Below are 16600 nucleotides of genomic sequence, written 5' to 3' on the forward strand. Positions count from 1 at the left end.
GGATCTAGATTTATTGGAACAAGATCTAGATTGATTGGGATTATAAATCTAGATTGATTGGGAGTCATGATCTAGATAGATTTGGAGTCATGATCTAGATTGGTTGGGAGTCATGATCTGTACCCAAACACAACACCAGAGCCTCATCCTGGATCACCAATACCTGGCAAGAGGAGTGGACACACAACACCTCCAGACTCCACACCTTTGTCCCCGACGTTGGACCCATGCCACCAGGACAGGAGCTCAGCCGATGTGCTTGGGTACGGCTGAACCGCCTCCGCACGGGTGTTGGGTGCTTCGCTTCCTTGATGCCCAAATGGGGCTTATCAACATCTGCGGCATGCAACTGTAGTGCAGAGGAACAGACAGTAGACCACATCCTCTAACACTACCCGACGTTTACTCCACCAAGGGCAGTTGGTTTGTCAACGCTAGAGGATTCTACAATCAAGTGGTTGCTCGAAGAATGCCCAGACATTTGGCCCCAATGAAACGTAGTCCAAAAACCAACCTCTCATACGAAAGAATACTTCAAAAGTTTACACAAATAGTGGCCCGAGCTGACGGCTAGAGACACTGACACTTTACAGTGCAGAAACATGGACACTATCATCACATAAGGTTAAACAACTTGAGGCATTTGAAATGTGGATTTATAGAAGAATGCTTAAAATTTTATGGAAGGATAAAATCACAAACAAAGATGTACTATCTGGAATACAAAACAACATGGAAATTCTACAACAATTAAATCAAGAAAATTGAAATATTTTGGCCACATGATTATCAATAATTCTATTCAAAGACAACTACTAAAAGGAAAAATGAACGGCAAACGAAATAGGGGCAGACCACCAAGAATTTGGACTAATGATATTGAAGACTGGTCAGGACTTAATTACAAAACTGCAGTAGAAAAATCTCACAACAGAGAAACTTGGCGCCTCATTGTCTCCAACCCTCGACGAGGGGAAGGAACATAATGATGACGGCTAGAGCAGTCCAGTCAGAAATCACTTCTTTTTTATATTGATGTAACGTCTCAAGACGTGAAACCAACACAAAATCGAAAAGATTTTCCTGTTAGGTAGACAATAGAAAATGTTATTCCATTTTTACAGCATTCCATTGAAAAATCGCACAATGCCCAAACATTTCTTGTGCTATAATATACCAGCCAGTGAGCGCGCAGTTGTTCATAAAAAAGAATACGTTTTATCTTTTCTTTTTAGCGACTCCAGAAATAGTTATTCGCCACCAAACATTTTTTCAAAAATTTTGGAATTTACGTCGCTGAATAATGGAATGGAATTAATTTATGGAATTAAGTAGTTGAAAACAAAAATTTTGGAATTTACGTCGCAACTTGCAGGATCTGCAAAAATCAATACGTTGGCCAAACTAAAAAACCCTTTTCCGTAAGATGGACAGGTCACCGACACAACTGGAACAGCTTTGATTGCAAGGACAATTCAGATAAAGCAGCCTTACTAAAACATTTTCACCGATTTCACCCCAATATTATCAAGAATAAACCCACCCTTCCAGATTGTTTCGAAGTTATTTTCGTTGAAGAACCTAAACCTTCCATTCTTGATAGCCGAGAAAACTTTTGGTTTCATATTTTAAATGCAAACATTAACATTAAAAAAATGTTCTTACCCAAGATCAGATAGAATGTTTTTAGAAATGATAATAGGCTTCACTGTAATTTCAAGGGTTACTGTTTTCTACGGCTTTAATTTATCCACTGTTGCTACTATTTCTTGTAATTAATTCTTGTTTTGAAGGAACCGAACCCCTCCCTAATGTTCACTTCGCCTTTACAATGTATGACCTAATGACCTTTATAATTTGCATAAATATGTTTCATTATTACCGCTCGCAGACTAATTTCGCAAACCAATTTGTTCCTTGGCAACCACATCAACAATTTCAATTGATGTTTCATTTTACAAACTGAACTTCTGTTTTTGAATGATTTGCATTTCTTGATACCAATTTACTTTACCTGTTGATAGCTCTTAGGGAGAACTGCCATTTTCCGACGAGAGAAGATTTTCCGAATCCATTCTTGGTTTTTATTCTTCACTTTGAACATTGGTTTTTATATCCCATGACGTAAATAATTTTCTTGTGTAAATGTTGAAGTAATTTTGCTCATCATTTTAATTTTGATTATAGAGGCTTACAGCATAGTTTCCTTTTATGCAGCATTCATTGCAGTAATTTGTTTGTTTGCAGAACTGAAGATGCTCATTACTATGTAGCGAAATATATATTCTTTTTGAACATGAGGCTGGTTGAACTTTATTTTAATTCTCAACTTAAATCAAAATTCTACGAAATGAGCAAAAATTGCCGTAAATCTGCCTGATTAGATTTGAAGGCTTTATGTAGCTATAAAAACTTCCACAAACGTGTTCTTTATTCATGTATTGGTAGATCTCTTACGCAAATTGTTGTCTTTGATTGAATTTTTTTGTGCTGTCGTTACAGAGAGCCTTGCATCATATCATTTTATTCGAAATTACATTCTCATATCAGCAGTGTTTGCAAAGCATAAAATGTAGTCTTCTTTCGAATAAAGAAATGGCTGAAGACCAACTTTCAGGTGTTCATGCTTGCGTAAAAAAACATTTAGAACATGAGAAAATCCATCGTGGAACTGCAACCAGTGTAGCCTAATTAGCGGTATATAGTATGGGTTCTTAGAAATTCAAGGTTGATACTTTGCACCGTGTTTTTTAGGTGGTAGACCGATACTAAACTCGATGATCATTTACTTTTTGTCATTGTTACACTACATTTTCACGACTGGATATAGCTATGAATGGCTTTTGATATGAAATTATATAGGCTATTTTTTATCAACCTTTATTCTATGTTTATTTTTTGTATTTTGATGATCTTATGACATTGATTTTCCTACAGAATTCAATTATTAAAAAATACACATTACCTAAATGATGTAAACACAATGTGATAGCTTTCTTTTACTCCACATGTCAGATTGCCAGTATTGTAATAAAGATTCAACTACGTTTTATGTATGCAGGATATGTTTGAATAATAGAAAACCCGCTCTTATCGTTTCCATAATCTTGAAATTTTTGCTAAATTGCGTTGAAAAGGAGGTTTCAAATTATTACGTGACGTACTGTACAAGTTTGGTTTTCTACATAGCTAATATCATAGAATAGTGTTTTTCAACCCAATTACTTTGTTGTCTATCAATTGTCTATGATTGTAAGCCAAAACCACACAAACAAAAAGTCAATATTTTAGGTAGGCTACTATTGCTAAGGGATGCTTGGTTCCATAAAAATAGAAATTATGAGTTTCGGAAAGCATTGGCTTATGAAAAACAAATGCAAATTTTTTTTCAATTTGGTATTGAAAGCGATAGAAACCATTGATATCAGGCTGATATAATTAGTCATTTTTGCATTGCACAACAATGTAAACCGTCATTGTTTACTGAAAATTTCAGTCATTATTTACATTGTGACATAATGTAAAATGCCAGATTTTCCAACTAGTAAAATATCTATAGGATTCTTGCATCGAAGATTTTAAAAGTAAAGCACGATGTAAGATTCTCACGCAAAGGTATCTGATATATAATACACTGGCATACACACTCCGCATTGCGTTGGAGCTGGCTCATGGTTATGCAGCGCTTTACGTAAAATTGGATTAGCACGGTAATTAAAAGGCGGCAAGATAAAGCAAAATAATCGTTTTTGGGTACCTTTGCAAAAAATAAAATATCAAGTTAAGCATAAAAAATGTCAGAATATTAACTTTTCAAACTTATAGACAAGTGATTTTTCTACGCATTGGTGCAAATTCTGCTCAAACAGTACCAGCAGATCACACGTAGCAGCTGGTTGAATTTGGTCCAAAAACGGCCCCCTCCTTGAGCAGTTAACTTGTGAAAACAGGTTGAAAAGCAAAGGGTTAATATCTTTAAACTTTAGTCAATTCAAAATGAACACTCGAGTTCAAAACTTTTCAACTGAATCCCTTCGCAGTCCTCATCTTAGAATAAATGCATCAACAAAAATAATAATTTCAGTCGTTTGTGTTTCTTTGTGAGTCATAAAAACTCACAATTGTCACAATTACAGAAACGAATGCTTGAACTTGCTGAAAAGGTGAAAAAACGTGTTTGCAATGTCACCTTTATGTATGCTATCGAGTCAACCGACAAAAATATATCCGGATAACAGATAGAAAAAATTGTGTCGGTTAAACGGTTCTCTGGTTAACCCCTATTCGGATAGTCCACTCTAGGCAGGGCCGGATTAAGGGTTTATGAGGCCCTGGGCTGAGCTGAAAGTGGGGTCCCTTATCAAGTGACATTTTTCGCTAAAAAGGTTATCGATCAATGACGCTAAAAGCATTTCTCAGCAGCTGGGTGCTCTGCCTCCAAACCCCGAGTTGTGTGTATTGTGTAGTTGGTACTGTGCTTTTGCTGTGATTGGGATCGAAAAAAGCGATTAAACAGGAACATTATTTTTAGAACAACAAAATGACATAATTAGTTTAATGCTGACTTTATTAGAGGCGCGCAAACTCTCAAACTTACCCGAGCAACGCCACTATTCTCTAGGTACGCCACTGTTCTCTAGTTGTCTTTTTGAAAGCAAAACCAATCATTTTAGAGCAGATCAACAAACGTATCCGTTTGTGAGATAGGCCATCACTGTTCAAAGTGAACTCGGTCCTTTCTCCACAACTTTTAGTGGCAACATTTTCAATACAAATTACTTGCAAGCGATTATTGATATACTGTACGATAACATGTTCATTTTGTGCAATACTGTAGCCTACTTCTCAAAACAAACAATTTTGCCCCAAGACAATTGTGAGGAAAAATCTGGTTAATTTTCAATAGTATTTCTTCGGAAAAGATTCGTTTTCTGGTTGAAAAGCAAATTTAGCAATGACAATAAACTTGTGAATGGTGTCGAATACTTAAACACAAAACTGTTGAGATACAGAGCGATCAAAGTAAGCTTAATCGTTTCACAAAAAAACTATACGTTTGTTTTGGCCGCAACTTTATGTATGAACTGTGAATTGTTTTTCAGCTTCACACGATAAAAACAGAATCATATTCATAGGAGTATAGGCCATTAATCAAAGATGAAACTGCAAACTGGTAGGCGGTACCGGTAGTCATTTTGTTTGCTGTCCTAGAAAATTGTTCATATCAACTCAAAATGGACGCTTTCTTGCTTTTCTCGTGGCAAAATCGCTGATCAATTCTTCAAAATTCAATGAATCCAAAATATCGTGTTCAATGCTTAGAAGCCAAACATTCGAAACTCGCTCTTGCCGCGAACAATTTTGAACTTCGTTTTTGATTCTCTTTTTGAAAAAGATCTTTTTCCACTGCAGTTGGAGACCATCATACACAAATACATTCGCAGAGCAACGAAGACATTGCTGTAGGCCAGGGATGTCCAACCTGCGGACCGCCTGAGATTTTTGTGCGGCCCGCTAATCATTTTCACTCCAAGTAGTATTTTGAACTTTGAATCTTAGTCTAATAAAAATGTACCAATCAGTTTTTAGGGGCGTAGCAATAGTATAGTATGGGAGCAACAGGATTATATAAAGTCCGATTATATCTAAAGTCCGATGGCTGAGTAGAGCAGCCACCTTAAAAAGATTTCAATTATTGTTAGCCTACCCTAATTAAAACAGTTCATGGAGAAAAAGAAATAAAATGTGAATTAAAGAAAATGAAGAATGGTTGAATTATTTATCTTTCTTAGTTGACATCACAGAAATGCTAGCTGAGCTGAATTTGCATTTACAAGGAAAAGATCAGGTGTGTAGTTTAATGTTCGAGCGAATAAGTAGTTTTACCAGAAAATTAAAACTTTTCATAGCATAACTGAAAGCTGGCGCAATTGTATATTTTCGTAGTCTATCTGAAAGAGCTCAAGACTGTTCTGTAAACTATGAAAAGTATGCTAAGTTATGTGAATTACTGGTTTGCTTGTAGAATTGAAGATTTTCTTGGAGAATATACAGTCAGATTTTCTGACTTCAAAAAGATTGCAATTGATTTAAAATTATTCAGTGACCCAGTTTCATTTCAGTGTGATAAAGCGCCACTCGAATTCCAACTTGAACTGATTGAACTGCAAAGTCGAGAAAGTTTGAAAACTTTCCATAGAGAACACACTCTTCCTTTATTTTATGAAGAATTACATTCATGTAAAGTATTTAATAAATTAGTTAATTTGTCCAGAAAATCATTGTGCATGTGGGGGCAGCAGCCGCAGCACATGTTGTTGCGAGCAGTTAGTTTTATCCATAAAAAACTGCAGAAAGAAACAGACTGACCGACAAACACTTATCCCAGACAACAAAATCCGTCATTTGATTCAACGTCTGCAGACAGACATTGAATCAATGTAAAAATGACAGATCTTGCTATCTGGGTAGCAAACATCCTAAGAATCAGGACAACGTCCTTTAATGCAAATGTTGATAACATTTTAGCTGGAAAACAATGTCAAAAATATTGTAGAAATAAATTTTTGTTTCTTTCTATGTGTGTGTCATTTGTTCCTATTTTCAAAGAGGAAATTAATGGTTTTTAATTGTTACTTTATGTACCCATTTTTCTTGAAATTTAATAGGTTCTGCGGCCCATTGAATTATTTCAAATGACAATGCGGCCCACTATAATAAAAGGTTGGACATCCCTGCTGTAGGCGAAGGCGGCTAGGCCTATAATTGCCTACTGGCACATCTGATAAAGCCTACCCAGCTGCCTAGCCTACCAACCTACCCAACTGACGCGGCGGCGAAATGAAAAAACAGCGCAAGCCGTGTTTCTAATATTGAAATTTTTTTTTCAAAAAAAAAATCCGTACCATTTCCGGGAATCTAGCAAATAAACATGTTTTTGTTAAAAAAAAAAATGAATAACTGGGGCGGGGCAGGGGTGCTGCAGCATCGCAGCACATATAGGCGAGCCGTCCCTGCTTGTTTGTGATACGAATTAAAGCAGCAATCTCCAGCTGTGCAACTAAAAAAGTTAATAGATTTTTTTCTTTGAGGTCGGGTCTGGGCCCTGGGCTTAAACCCAGTCCCCCCCCTTAATCCGGCACTGACTCTAGGTACAGCTATAGCTCAGTTTTAAAATATTGCGCAATCGGTGATGGAGTGAAAAATGGATGGAAACAAGTTTAAAAAACTGTTACAAGTTAACTTATATATAATCTTGTTTATTACTTTTGAAATTGCACGACTATGTACAAAAATCTGTTCCTGCATATGATCTTTTCAAAGAGGTTTAGATATTTTTTTATTTTTTTGTTTTATTTTATTTTTTTATGTAAACTTTTTTTAAACATTGTTGTTATGATAAAAAACACGTTTCCACCATAAACGATTAATATTCCTAATCACAACTATCTAAGAAACAAATGATTACACGAAATACTCGTTCCAACACAAAAAGTTTCACATTTAGATGAAAATACCAATAACAATGAAATGTTTACTAGAAAGGACTTCAATAAAATCACCTATCTCATCAATAGTCGCCAAATAAATCTTTTAAACCTCCGGCCGGCGTGATTCAGCATTGTGACGTCACGACATCGCAACGTCACGGCGATGTTGCAGCATTGCTCCAACTTGTTCTCGAAACAATAAAAAGTTGGAGAAATATCAGACTAATGAAAGCACACGACTTTGAGATTGGTATCCAGTGAAAAGGCTGCAAGGGCATGAAATGTATCCTGTCAGAGCAACCTTATGCGCCTGGCACCGGTTAGAAATTCGTGTGCCTTCATTAGTGCTTTCCAGAACTTTTATTGTTTTGAATCTATTTTCAATGTGTTGGGATTTCCAGCACCGTAAACGAAGTACATTATCACGATTGGCACATATGACATTTCATAAAGCGTTGGAATATGTTCAATTAAGACCAGACCTACGTCTGTTTTCAACATTATGCGTCACAACAGACACACTTTTTATTGGCAAAGATTGAAGCGGAATTTTGAAAAACAACAAAAACCTATATTGCATTTTATCTGCACTCGGTATTCTTATTTAGCTTGTTTATCATAATAATATTATCTTTGATAAATTGTCCAATATTTCAATGTTTTTTCTTGCATAATAGAATGCAAATAAGCTGAAGTGATAAAATCTTAAATATTGAATTAAAAAGTATCAATAGAAAAAAATTCTGTAAATGTAAAAATATCAACAATTGTTTTTTCTGATAACTCAGTTGGATAAACTTTGTAAACAACGAGATTGTAGACTCAAGAAACGATTGGTTCAGCTCTCGGGGGGTGTGCTTAAACGACGTAGTTCTAGAACAGCTCTTCATGCAACAGTTGCCAGTGTTGTACGTTGACGCCGTCAATTTGACGGCGTCATTTGACGGCGTCAACTTTTTGTTGGCGCTAAGGCTAGCGCCGTCATTTTTGTTTTTAATTGACGGAAGTGATAGCGCCGTCAACTATTTTGCCGATATTAAGCGTCAAGCGCTATGCGTCCTTTTTTGTTATCTCGTTTCACAACGAGAGTTTCACAATGTATTTTGGCCAGCGCGACTCAACCGAATTACCTGTTTTCGCGTTGATTAAAATGGCTACCTGAAATACAAGTGGAAGAAGTTTGCCAAATGGTGATCACTCATATCGTGAGCAGTAGCCTATCGAGAACGAGGGATCAGAGAGAGAAAGCGAAAAATCGATGAATGTCATCGCGGAGGTTGAAGATACTTTATTTCAAGAGCTCTATGCCCTTGAAAAGAGCGATTTTGTTGCAGTGGACCTCGTTAAAAGATTTATATATGCTAAACCATCACAGCACGCATGGAACAGTGATACATTTCCGAGTGAACGTTTTCAAGACTTGTTTTTGAAATACAACACACCAATACCATCCAGCACTGCCGTGGAACCAGAGATGGTGGAACACATGTTTTCACTTGGAAAGGACATTATGCATCCCAAACGCAACAGATTGTCAGACAAACGTTTTGAAATGCTTGTGTTTCTACAAAGAAATAACTAATAGACTAAGCAGTTAATTACAATACAGTCTTAAAACATAATACCTGCTCTTTATTCATAGCTATTGTTAACCTAAACTTGGTTGAAATACTTCCGTTTTGTGAGACCCTGGCTAAAATAGCGCTAGAAATTAGCGCTGACGCTGACGCCGTCAATTTCTTTGAGAGCTTACGCAGTACTTTACGCCGTAAAGTTTTTAGGCAATTCGCGCTGACGCTGACGCCGTCAATTTATTTCATTGACGCGTACAACACTGACAGTTGCCTGCATAGTGAATGGAATAATCCACAAACTACAACAACAGACAACAGTATTCCAATCTCGGTGACCGAGCCTGTGCCAGTGGTTCAAACACTCTACTCTTTTGCTTTGCAACTTATTACAAGTCTCTTCTCAGATTCAAGCGGCTTCCGAGCCGTTGTTGTCTAGATTCTAAAACAACTACCGCTTTGCGATAATGACTTCATAATGACAACATCATCATAACACAGGAGACTGGCTCGTTATTCTTTTTGTTTGTAGTGACAACTGACAACTTTAGAAAGAGAAAACCAGTTTCAATCAATGGAAATTGAAATCGGTGATTGCGACCTCCTTTTAATAGCCTACAGACTGCAGAATTATGTCCTAAGTGACAACAAAATCGGTCGGGAGGACGGGCGGAAATAATAGTGGAAAGAGCTGTGGAATTCTGAATTAATTCACTTTGTTGTTATGTTTGATTTTTTCATTGCATGGCAATTACGAGAAACTTAGAATCATTCAAAATTTAGTTAAAATCTAAACTTAGATACAATTGTTGGAAAATATTAGTCGCAAAACAACGCGCTTACTGAGGGAAATTTCAAGTTAATTGAGTTGTCACCAACTTCTGTCCGGCGCATTGCTGACGTCACAAAAGTCCATTTCCCTGCTTCAGGCAATTGTTCGAAAAAACGCTGATTAATTGGCAGCGACGACGCGATTTTGGTATAAAAGCGAATAAAATATAACAACCCTCATCATTTGCCAAGTGCAAAGAAACTGTAACTTGAACTGTCAAACGATTACTCGAGTTGTTTCCTTGGAAAGGTCTTGGATATTGACCAGAGGTAAATATTAGAAAAGAACAGCTTTTGTCTTGATGACAATTTTCTGCTTTTTGAGCAACAATTCTCCAAAACGCAATTTTTATGATAAATTTTAACTTTTCAGATACTTCTTCATCATGAAGATGTTAATTGTGACTTTCTGTCTTTTCGTGGCAATCGCCAGAGCGCAAGACTGCGCTAAGAACGCTGAACTTTTTAAAGGCACAGAAGATCCAGGTATGTAGGCAGGAGACTGTTGAAATTTAAGGCAAAGTACAACTACACACGTAACAGAACCATTCTAGTTTAGTTGTAAAAGGCAAATAGTATTACATTAAGACAAGAGTACATTTATTATTTTAATTGTTTCTATTTTATACTGTAAAATTTTTATGTATTTCTAACATTTTGTGATCATTTCCTTGTAATTTCAGACATCGAAATGCTATGTAGCGATTTGTGCACTGGAGAGCTTATTCCCTTTGAAAACTGCACTGATGCTAACCATTGTTTTGTTAAAGGAAACAATTGTGTGCTGAAGAAATCACGTAAGAAAAAATACAGAAAAGCGTTAACATTTGTTTATCATTGAGTCATAGCGATCTATATACACAGGCCTTGCCAACGTGCAAATTGGAATCTTAACTGGAGGCCGATGTAATTTCGATCTTGCACTTTAAGTTAAATTTACTAGATGTCTCTTTGAAATGATAGTTTTGAGAATCCAAAGTGTGATCACTAAATCTCAAATCCCTACAAAATTCCTGATATAACGTTAACAAATTCTAAATCTTTCTTTATCACCAGTGTTACCAGACACTTTTTAGATTTTCAGAACAACTGCCAAAATCTAGTTCATTATTTGTATGGTAGCAATGACACAAAAGTAGCTCAAAATCACACAAGACATAGGCAAAGCTATATTTATTAACTTGCTCACTACTCAAACTATCAACATACCAGCGATTTTAGTGACTAAAAAATTAGCCTCCAGTCGAATTTGAAGCTGCACGATGGTATAGCTTGCGTGTGAAGATCACCCTAGCCTAGATTGAACAATAAACTTGATTAAAAACATAGGCTACCTACAGTATAATCTTAATAGCTGCATTGTTTTTGTTAAACTGTTTTTGTTAAATGTTTTTTCTACCATTCTTTGCAGCAATGGAACCTGACCACGTCAATCAAATTGCGTTACTCATCAAGTTTCAATCCCAAGTTCCCAAAAATCTCACTGATAAAAATATTGCTGAAAAATTTTTCCCGCTCGGTGGTAAGATGGCGTTAAATACATGATTGAAAATAATTCAGTTCTAAGATGTTCAAGTTCTTGCGAGTTAAATGATCGCAACATATTGCGATATATGTATTTCAAAGAGTTTAATATCAATTTAATTTTTTGTTTCAGGCTTAGCCCAACAGATCACCCCATTTCAACCAACTGGTCCGTATGCCCCTCCCTCAATTCCTTATTGTCCGCAATTTCCCCAAATTTGCCCCCAAAGTTATCAAGCCCAATACAGTTTGAACGCTCCAGTAAATATTCCATATTGCCAAAGGTAAGTTAAGTTATCAAGCAAACATTTTCACACTTTTACTTGTTTTCTTACTTTTACATTGTATGAAAGTATGAATTAGAGTTATATATTTAAAATCGAGTTTAAATTATTACGGTTGGTTGTCATCAAAGATTGGAAGATTTTTAAAGGTTACCAACTACAGATCACAAATCACCATAAAATTTGTTGTGTAAAGTTTTTGTGATATCTTTTTTTAACAAAAAATAATTGCACAACTTTCTGTTAGAGATATTAAATTTCATAGAGCACAAATTGTGCTTCAAACCATATTAAATGAATCACTTGTTTTTGTGTTTTATACAACAAACATATTTTGTTAAGAATCGCATGCTCTCGTTCCGACCCTTACCATGATTCCAACCCCGAGGGATGTCTCGCCCAACCAGGTTGTTTCTTTGACTACGAACTTCACCAATACCGAAGCATCTTAGGACAAGCTATTCTCCCTGGTGTACCAGTATGTCACTTGGCTGTAAGGAATCGTGTTTTCCAAAGAAAAGCACAAGAATACAATCAACAGGTAAGCAGTTTTACTTACAAGCATCATTTTCATTCACTACATTATCAGGATGCAAACTTGATTGCTTATCAAGCATAAAAATTCCCTCATTTTCTATCTTATTTTTGGAAATTTGAGCTTTCTGTGCCTAACGTTGACAAACCTTTCTGGTTAAAATTAAAGTGTTGCACCTTTTTAAGCTATTCCGTGCGCTAAATGCCGCTGAAGTATAACTCTCTTTGGTGTGTGCTCCCTCATTGCGTAAACTGTTGGATCTTTTGTAGAGCTGTATTGATGCACAATCGAGTGTACTGATTGTAATTGATTGACATTATGATTTCCTAAATATTAATTGTAACTTCTTTTATCGCGTGATTTGATCTTTTGTACAGCCGTGTTGATGCACAGTCGAGTATATTAATTCTGCTTATTAAATAGAAAAATTCATCTGCCAAAAGCTTCTTTTTTTCCTCTTTTGTATGTTAGTAAGTTACTCTTTAACAGTCTGATAATTACAAATTTATGATTTCCTAAATATTATTTGTAACTTCTGTTAAATATCTCGCGTTAAATATCCTGTAATATTCTGTTAAATATCTTCTCATCGCGTGTTTAGTTAAATAAATTCCACAAAACATATCTTGCTTTCTTTAAAATGTGTGCACATCATTGCACGAAAGATTTCACAAATTTATGTTCATTGCCAATACCATTTCCAAAGCATGAATATATTTTTTACAGTATGGCTCATGGAATCCCATCTTCACTGAATGCCTCATCAACGAAAACCGAGATGAAATTTATGGAGGATCTGTCGGTTGTCAAAAGATCGATCTCCTAGAATATTTTGGACATCGTGCCAAGCATGCCGGCTGGGAAGGTATTGTCTTCATCTGATTTATCTATTGTCTTCATCTGATTTAAGCTGATTTATCTCAAAGACAATAAGGGTTCCGATTGTTTTACACTACGAGGCATACAACAATGACTTTTCAAAATATGCAATAACTTGATATATTTGAAATGCAATACGATGAACCAAAGTGCATTCTCATCATGGCATAATCATCGAATAATTTTAAAAACAAAGACGAAATTTGTGTTTATTGATGCAACATATGAAAACATTAACAGCTTCCTCAATCAACATGAAGTTATGTAGCCTTTAGAGACAACATACCGTAAAACCTTTATTTGAACGCCACCTCTAATAGAACGCCACTTTTAAAGAAGGGTTGAAAAATAGAGCGCCTCCCTCTAATTGAACACCACTTTGCCGTGTTGCCAATCCTGGGGCCTGAACTTATCGGTATTCAGCAACTTGATATTAATGAGGAAAGTAATGAAAATGACGAGGACAGCGACGTGTCACTTGATTTTAACCAGTGAATTTGTGATTACTTACCAGTAATCACCCCGTATTGGTATATTTTCTAATTACCTGTATATACCGGTAAATGTGTTTGGTGTTTTTTCGTTTCATTAATAAACTTTATATCAAAATTCTGACCAGCTAGTCGAAAAGTAGAATCTAATTGAACGTCACCTCTAATAGAACGTCACTTTTAAACAAGAGTTGAAAAATAGAGCGCTATGGCGGTGAAATAGAGGTTTTACGGTATATCAAAATTATGATAATTTGTAGCCTAACTGCTGACATGCAAAACTGTTTTTTAACCACAATCAGTAGCGTTGACAGGAGGTCCAGGGAGTACTTTTAATCTGGGTCGGGGATGATTTTATGGGTCCGGAACCTTTCCAGGGGGTCCCAAACCTGGAAGAAGCTACCGCGTATTGTTAGTCTGTATTTTCTGATATTGTCTTGATATGAGGCGCGAATTCATCGGTACCAGGCCCAAATTATCCTCTCAACGACTTTGAACACATACATACATATTACAAATCCAGATATTGCCACTTATCAATTTATAACCTCTTTACAGGAATGACTCCAAAGGACTGCTATTTGATTGATGGATGTTGGAAACAATCTCATGGATCCAATGGTTACTGCTTATATCCACTTCAAACTAACGAAGTCACTGTTAGATCTGGCAACGAAGATCAACGAAGAAGAACCGACACTCGTGATCTTTATGGTCTTCCATCCTGTATGCCTTTTAGTCGTACTGCAACCGGAGCAGAGTTTCTTTCTTCCTATCACACATGTTTGGCCACTGGCTGTGCAGTTAATGTAGATTCCAACACATTGTGGCATCACTTATACAGAGAAGGTTCAGCATTGACAAGCTTTGACAAACTTCGATACTTGGAGATGATTAGTTCCGGACAAGCCCGACCTGACAACTACAAATCCGTTATCGAAATTATTCTTAATCGAAATGTATACCCCTTCGGTCCTAACTCAAACTTCCCTCAAACTGGTACACATTATCCCACCAATCCTCTTATCGCTTTATCATTGAACATGAGAGGGACAACAACAACAGCAGCAAGCCCCACTCCACGTTATTTCCAACAAGGAGGTGCATCACCCTCTCGCAACCCTACTGGTGGTTTCCCACAGGGCACATATCCACAAGGTGGATTTCCTCATGGCGGTTTCCCACAAGGTCAATATCCACAAGGCGGTTTCCCACAAGGCGGTTTCCCACAAGGCGGTTTCCCACAAGGTGGATACCCACAAGGCGGTTTCCCACAAGGTGGATACCCACAAGGTGGTATTCCAACTCCACCTTCAAACCATGGCTTTCCATTCCAACAATCTCCATGTCCATATGATCAACAACGACTTCGGTATAGTGGACTTCCTCCTCTGACCGGAAGCTTTGCTGGATGTTGCAACAAACCTCTTTGTTATATACCAAGACATCAACTCTACTCTCAATACTCTGGTGTGTCTTCTTATCTTACTCAATGGTCCAGATGGCGTGAATGCAGTGTGAGATGCGGTGGAGGAGAATCAAACCGAACACGTACCTGTGTGGGCAAGGTCTGTGAAGAAAACCAATTGCTTCTTCAAACTCGTCGATGCAATCAACATCGTTGTCCAGAATGGTCCAGATGGTCTCGTTTCGGGCCTTGTACTAAAACTTGTGGAGGTGGTATGCGAACCCGAACACGCACATGCCGCGGAAAGGGGTGTCAAGGAGAAGCAACTCAATCTCGTCCATGCAGAGTTGGAGATTGTCCAAGATTCGAAGATGGTCAATGGAGTAAGTGTGATACGGAGTGTGGCAATGGTATCCGACGTCGTCAAAAACTGTGCGTTGATGGTGGAGAATACGGTTGCCCGGATGAAACTCAATACGACGAAGGACCATGTTCCGTACTTAATGGAGTCTTGAAAAGAAGTTGCAATCTACATACATGTTACTTTCAAAGTTCCTGCACTTACAAAGGATCTGCAGCAGATTGCTGTGTTGGTGATTACTCTTCTAACCAAGTTCCTTGCTACGAACAACGTTGCCGTTGCTTCCATAACCCTTTTGCTTGTCATGGTTAAACGTTTTTGTCTAACTTTTTAAGTTGTCGAGAGATTGCTTAATGACTTTTATCTGACCTTGTGCTTTAATTTGTAATTAGACGATCGATGCAAAATACTCTGTCATCTGATTGCAATGGTTGATTGTGATTTCATTAATTTCACCGTGATTCAAATGTCAGTCAAAGCCACGTATTTTTTTATTCTGTCGATATATCAACGTGTATTTGTGCCAACAGAAAGAATTATTTGCGAGCTGTTTGTTGACTGTATTAACTGATGTAAGGATTTGTTGAAATAAACGTTGCGAGGAATTGACTTCTACAGTATTTGCTTCGAATGGCTCCGTCATTCAATATTCAGTTTCATTGAATCCAAAGTTTAGTGATTCCTCAATTTGAACTGGTTACAAAACTAATAAGATTGATCTGACATTTTCAACTACTGTATTAGTTTTAAACAACATGGCGCAGTTTTGGCTAATGATTTAGGATGAGAAGTTGTTTCGATTTAGAATCTATGGAATTTGTTAAGATTCAAGATCTAAATTTATGGGGTTCATAATCTTATGATTGTTAGAATTTAGGATGTATAGCTGTTTGAAATCATAATCTAGCTGTTGTTGGGATCCAAAATCTAGAAGTTATTGTGACTCAAGTTCTACGAGTCGTATGGATTTAAGATCTAAGTGTTGTTAAGATTCAAAATCTAAGGTTTGGTATTGGAAATCAGGATCTAAGTGAAGTTGGTATTTACAATGTAGAATTTGTTGAGATTCAGGATCTATATGTGTTGAGATTTGAAATCTAGATATTTTGAGATTCAAGATCTACATTTGTTGGGATTTGAAATCTAGATCGACTCCAAACAAATCAGGATTTCAAATGCCAACAAATCTAGATCCTGAATCTAATTAAGTCTAAATTCTGCATCCC

The 16600-nt window shown here is 36.7% G+C and overlaps 1 protein-coding gene across 1 annotated transcript; it reads left to right on the forward strand.

Moving 5' to 3' along the window:
• The first annotated feature begins 10082 nt into the window (after positions 1–10082).
• LOC145783222 (uncharacterized) lies at positions 10083–15983 on the forward strand. The gene is made up of 8 exons (XM_082595029.1): positions 10083–10162; positions 10266–10378; positions 10576–10689; positions 11304–11414; positions 11550–11700; positions 12043–12241; positions 12962–13100; positions 14164–15983. Exons 2-8 carry the CDS (start codon positions 10279–10281, stop codon positions 15684–15686), a joined length of 2337 nt encoding a protein of 778 aa, XP_082451155.1. The 5' UTR covers positions 10083–10162; positions 10266–10278; the 3' UTR covers positions 15687–15983.
• The last annotated feature ends 617 nt before the right edge of the window (positions 15984–16600 follow it).

This window comes from Aplidium turbinatum, chromosome 14 (genome assembly GCF_918807975.1).
Source record: "Aplidium turbinatum chromosome 14, kaAplTurb1.1, whole genome shotgun sequence".
In the NCBI taxonomy this organism is placed as follows: Eukaryota; Metazoa; Chordata; class Ascidiacea; order Aplousobranchia; family Polyclinidae; genus Aplidium; species Aplidium turbinatum.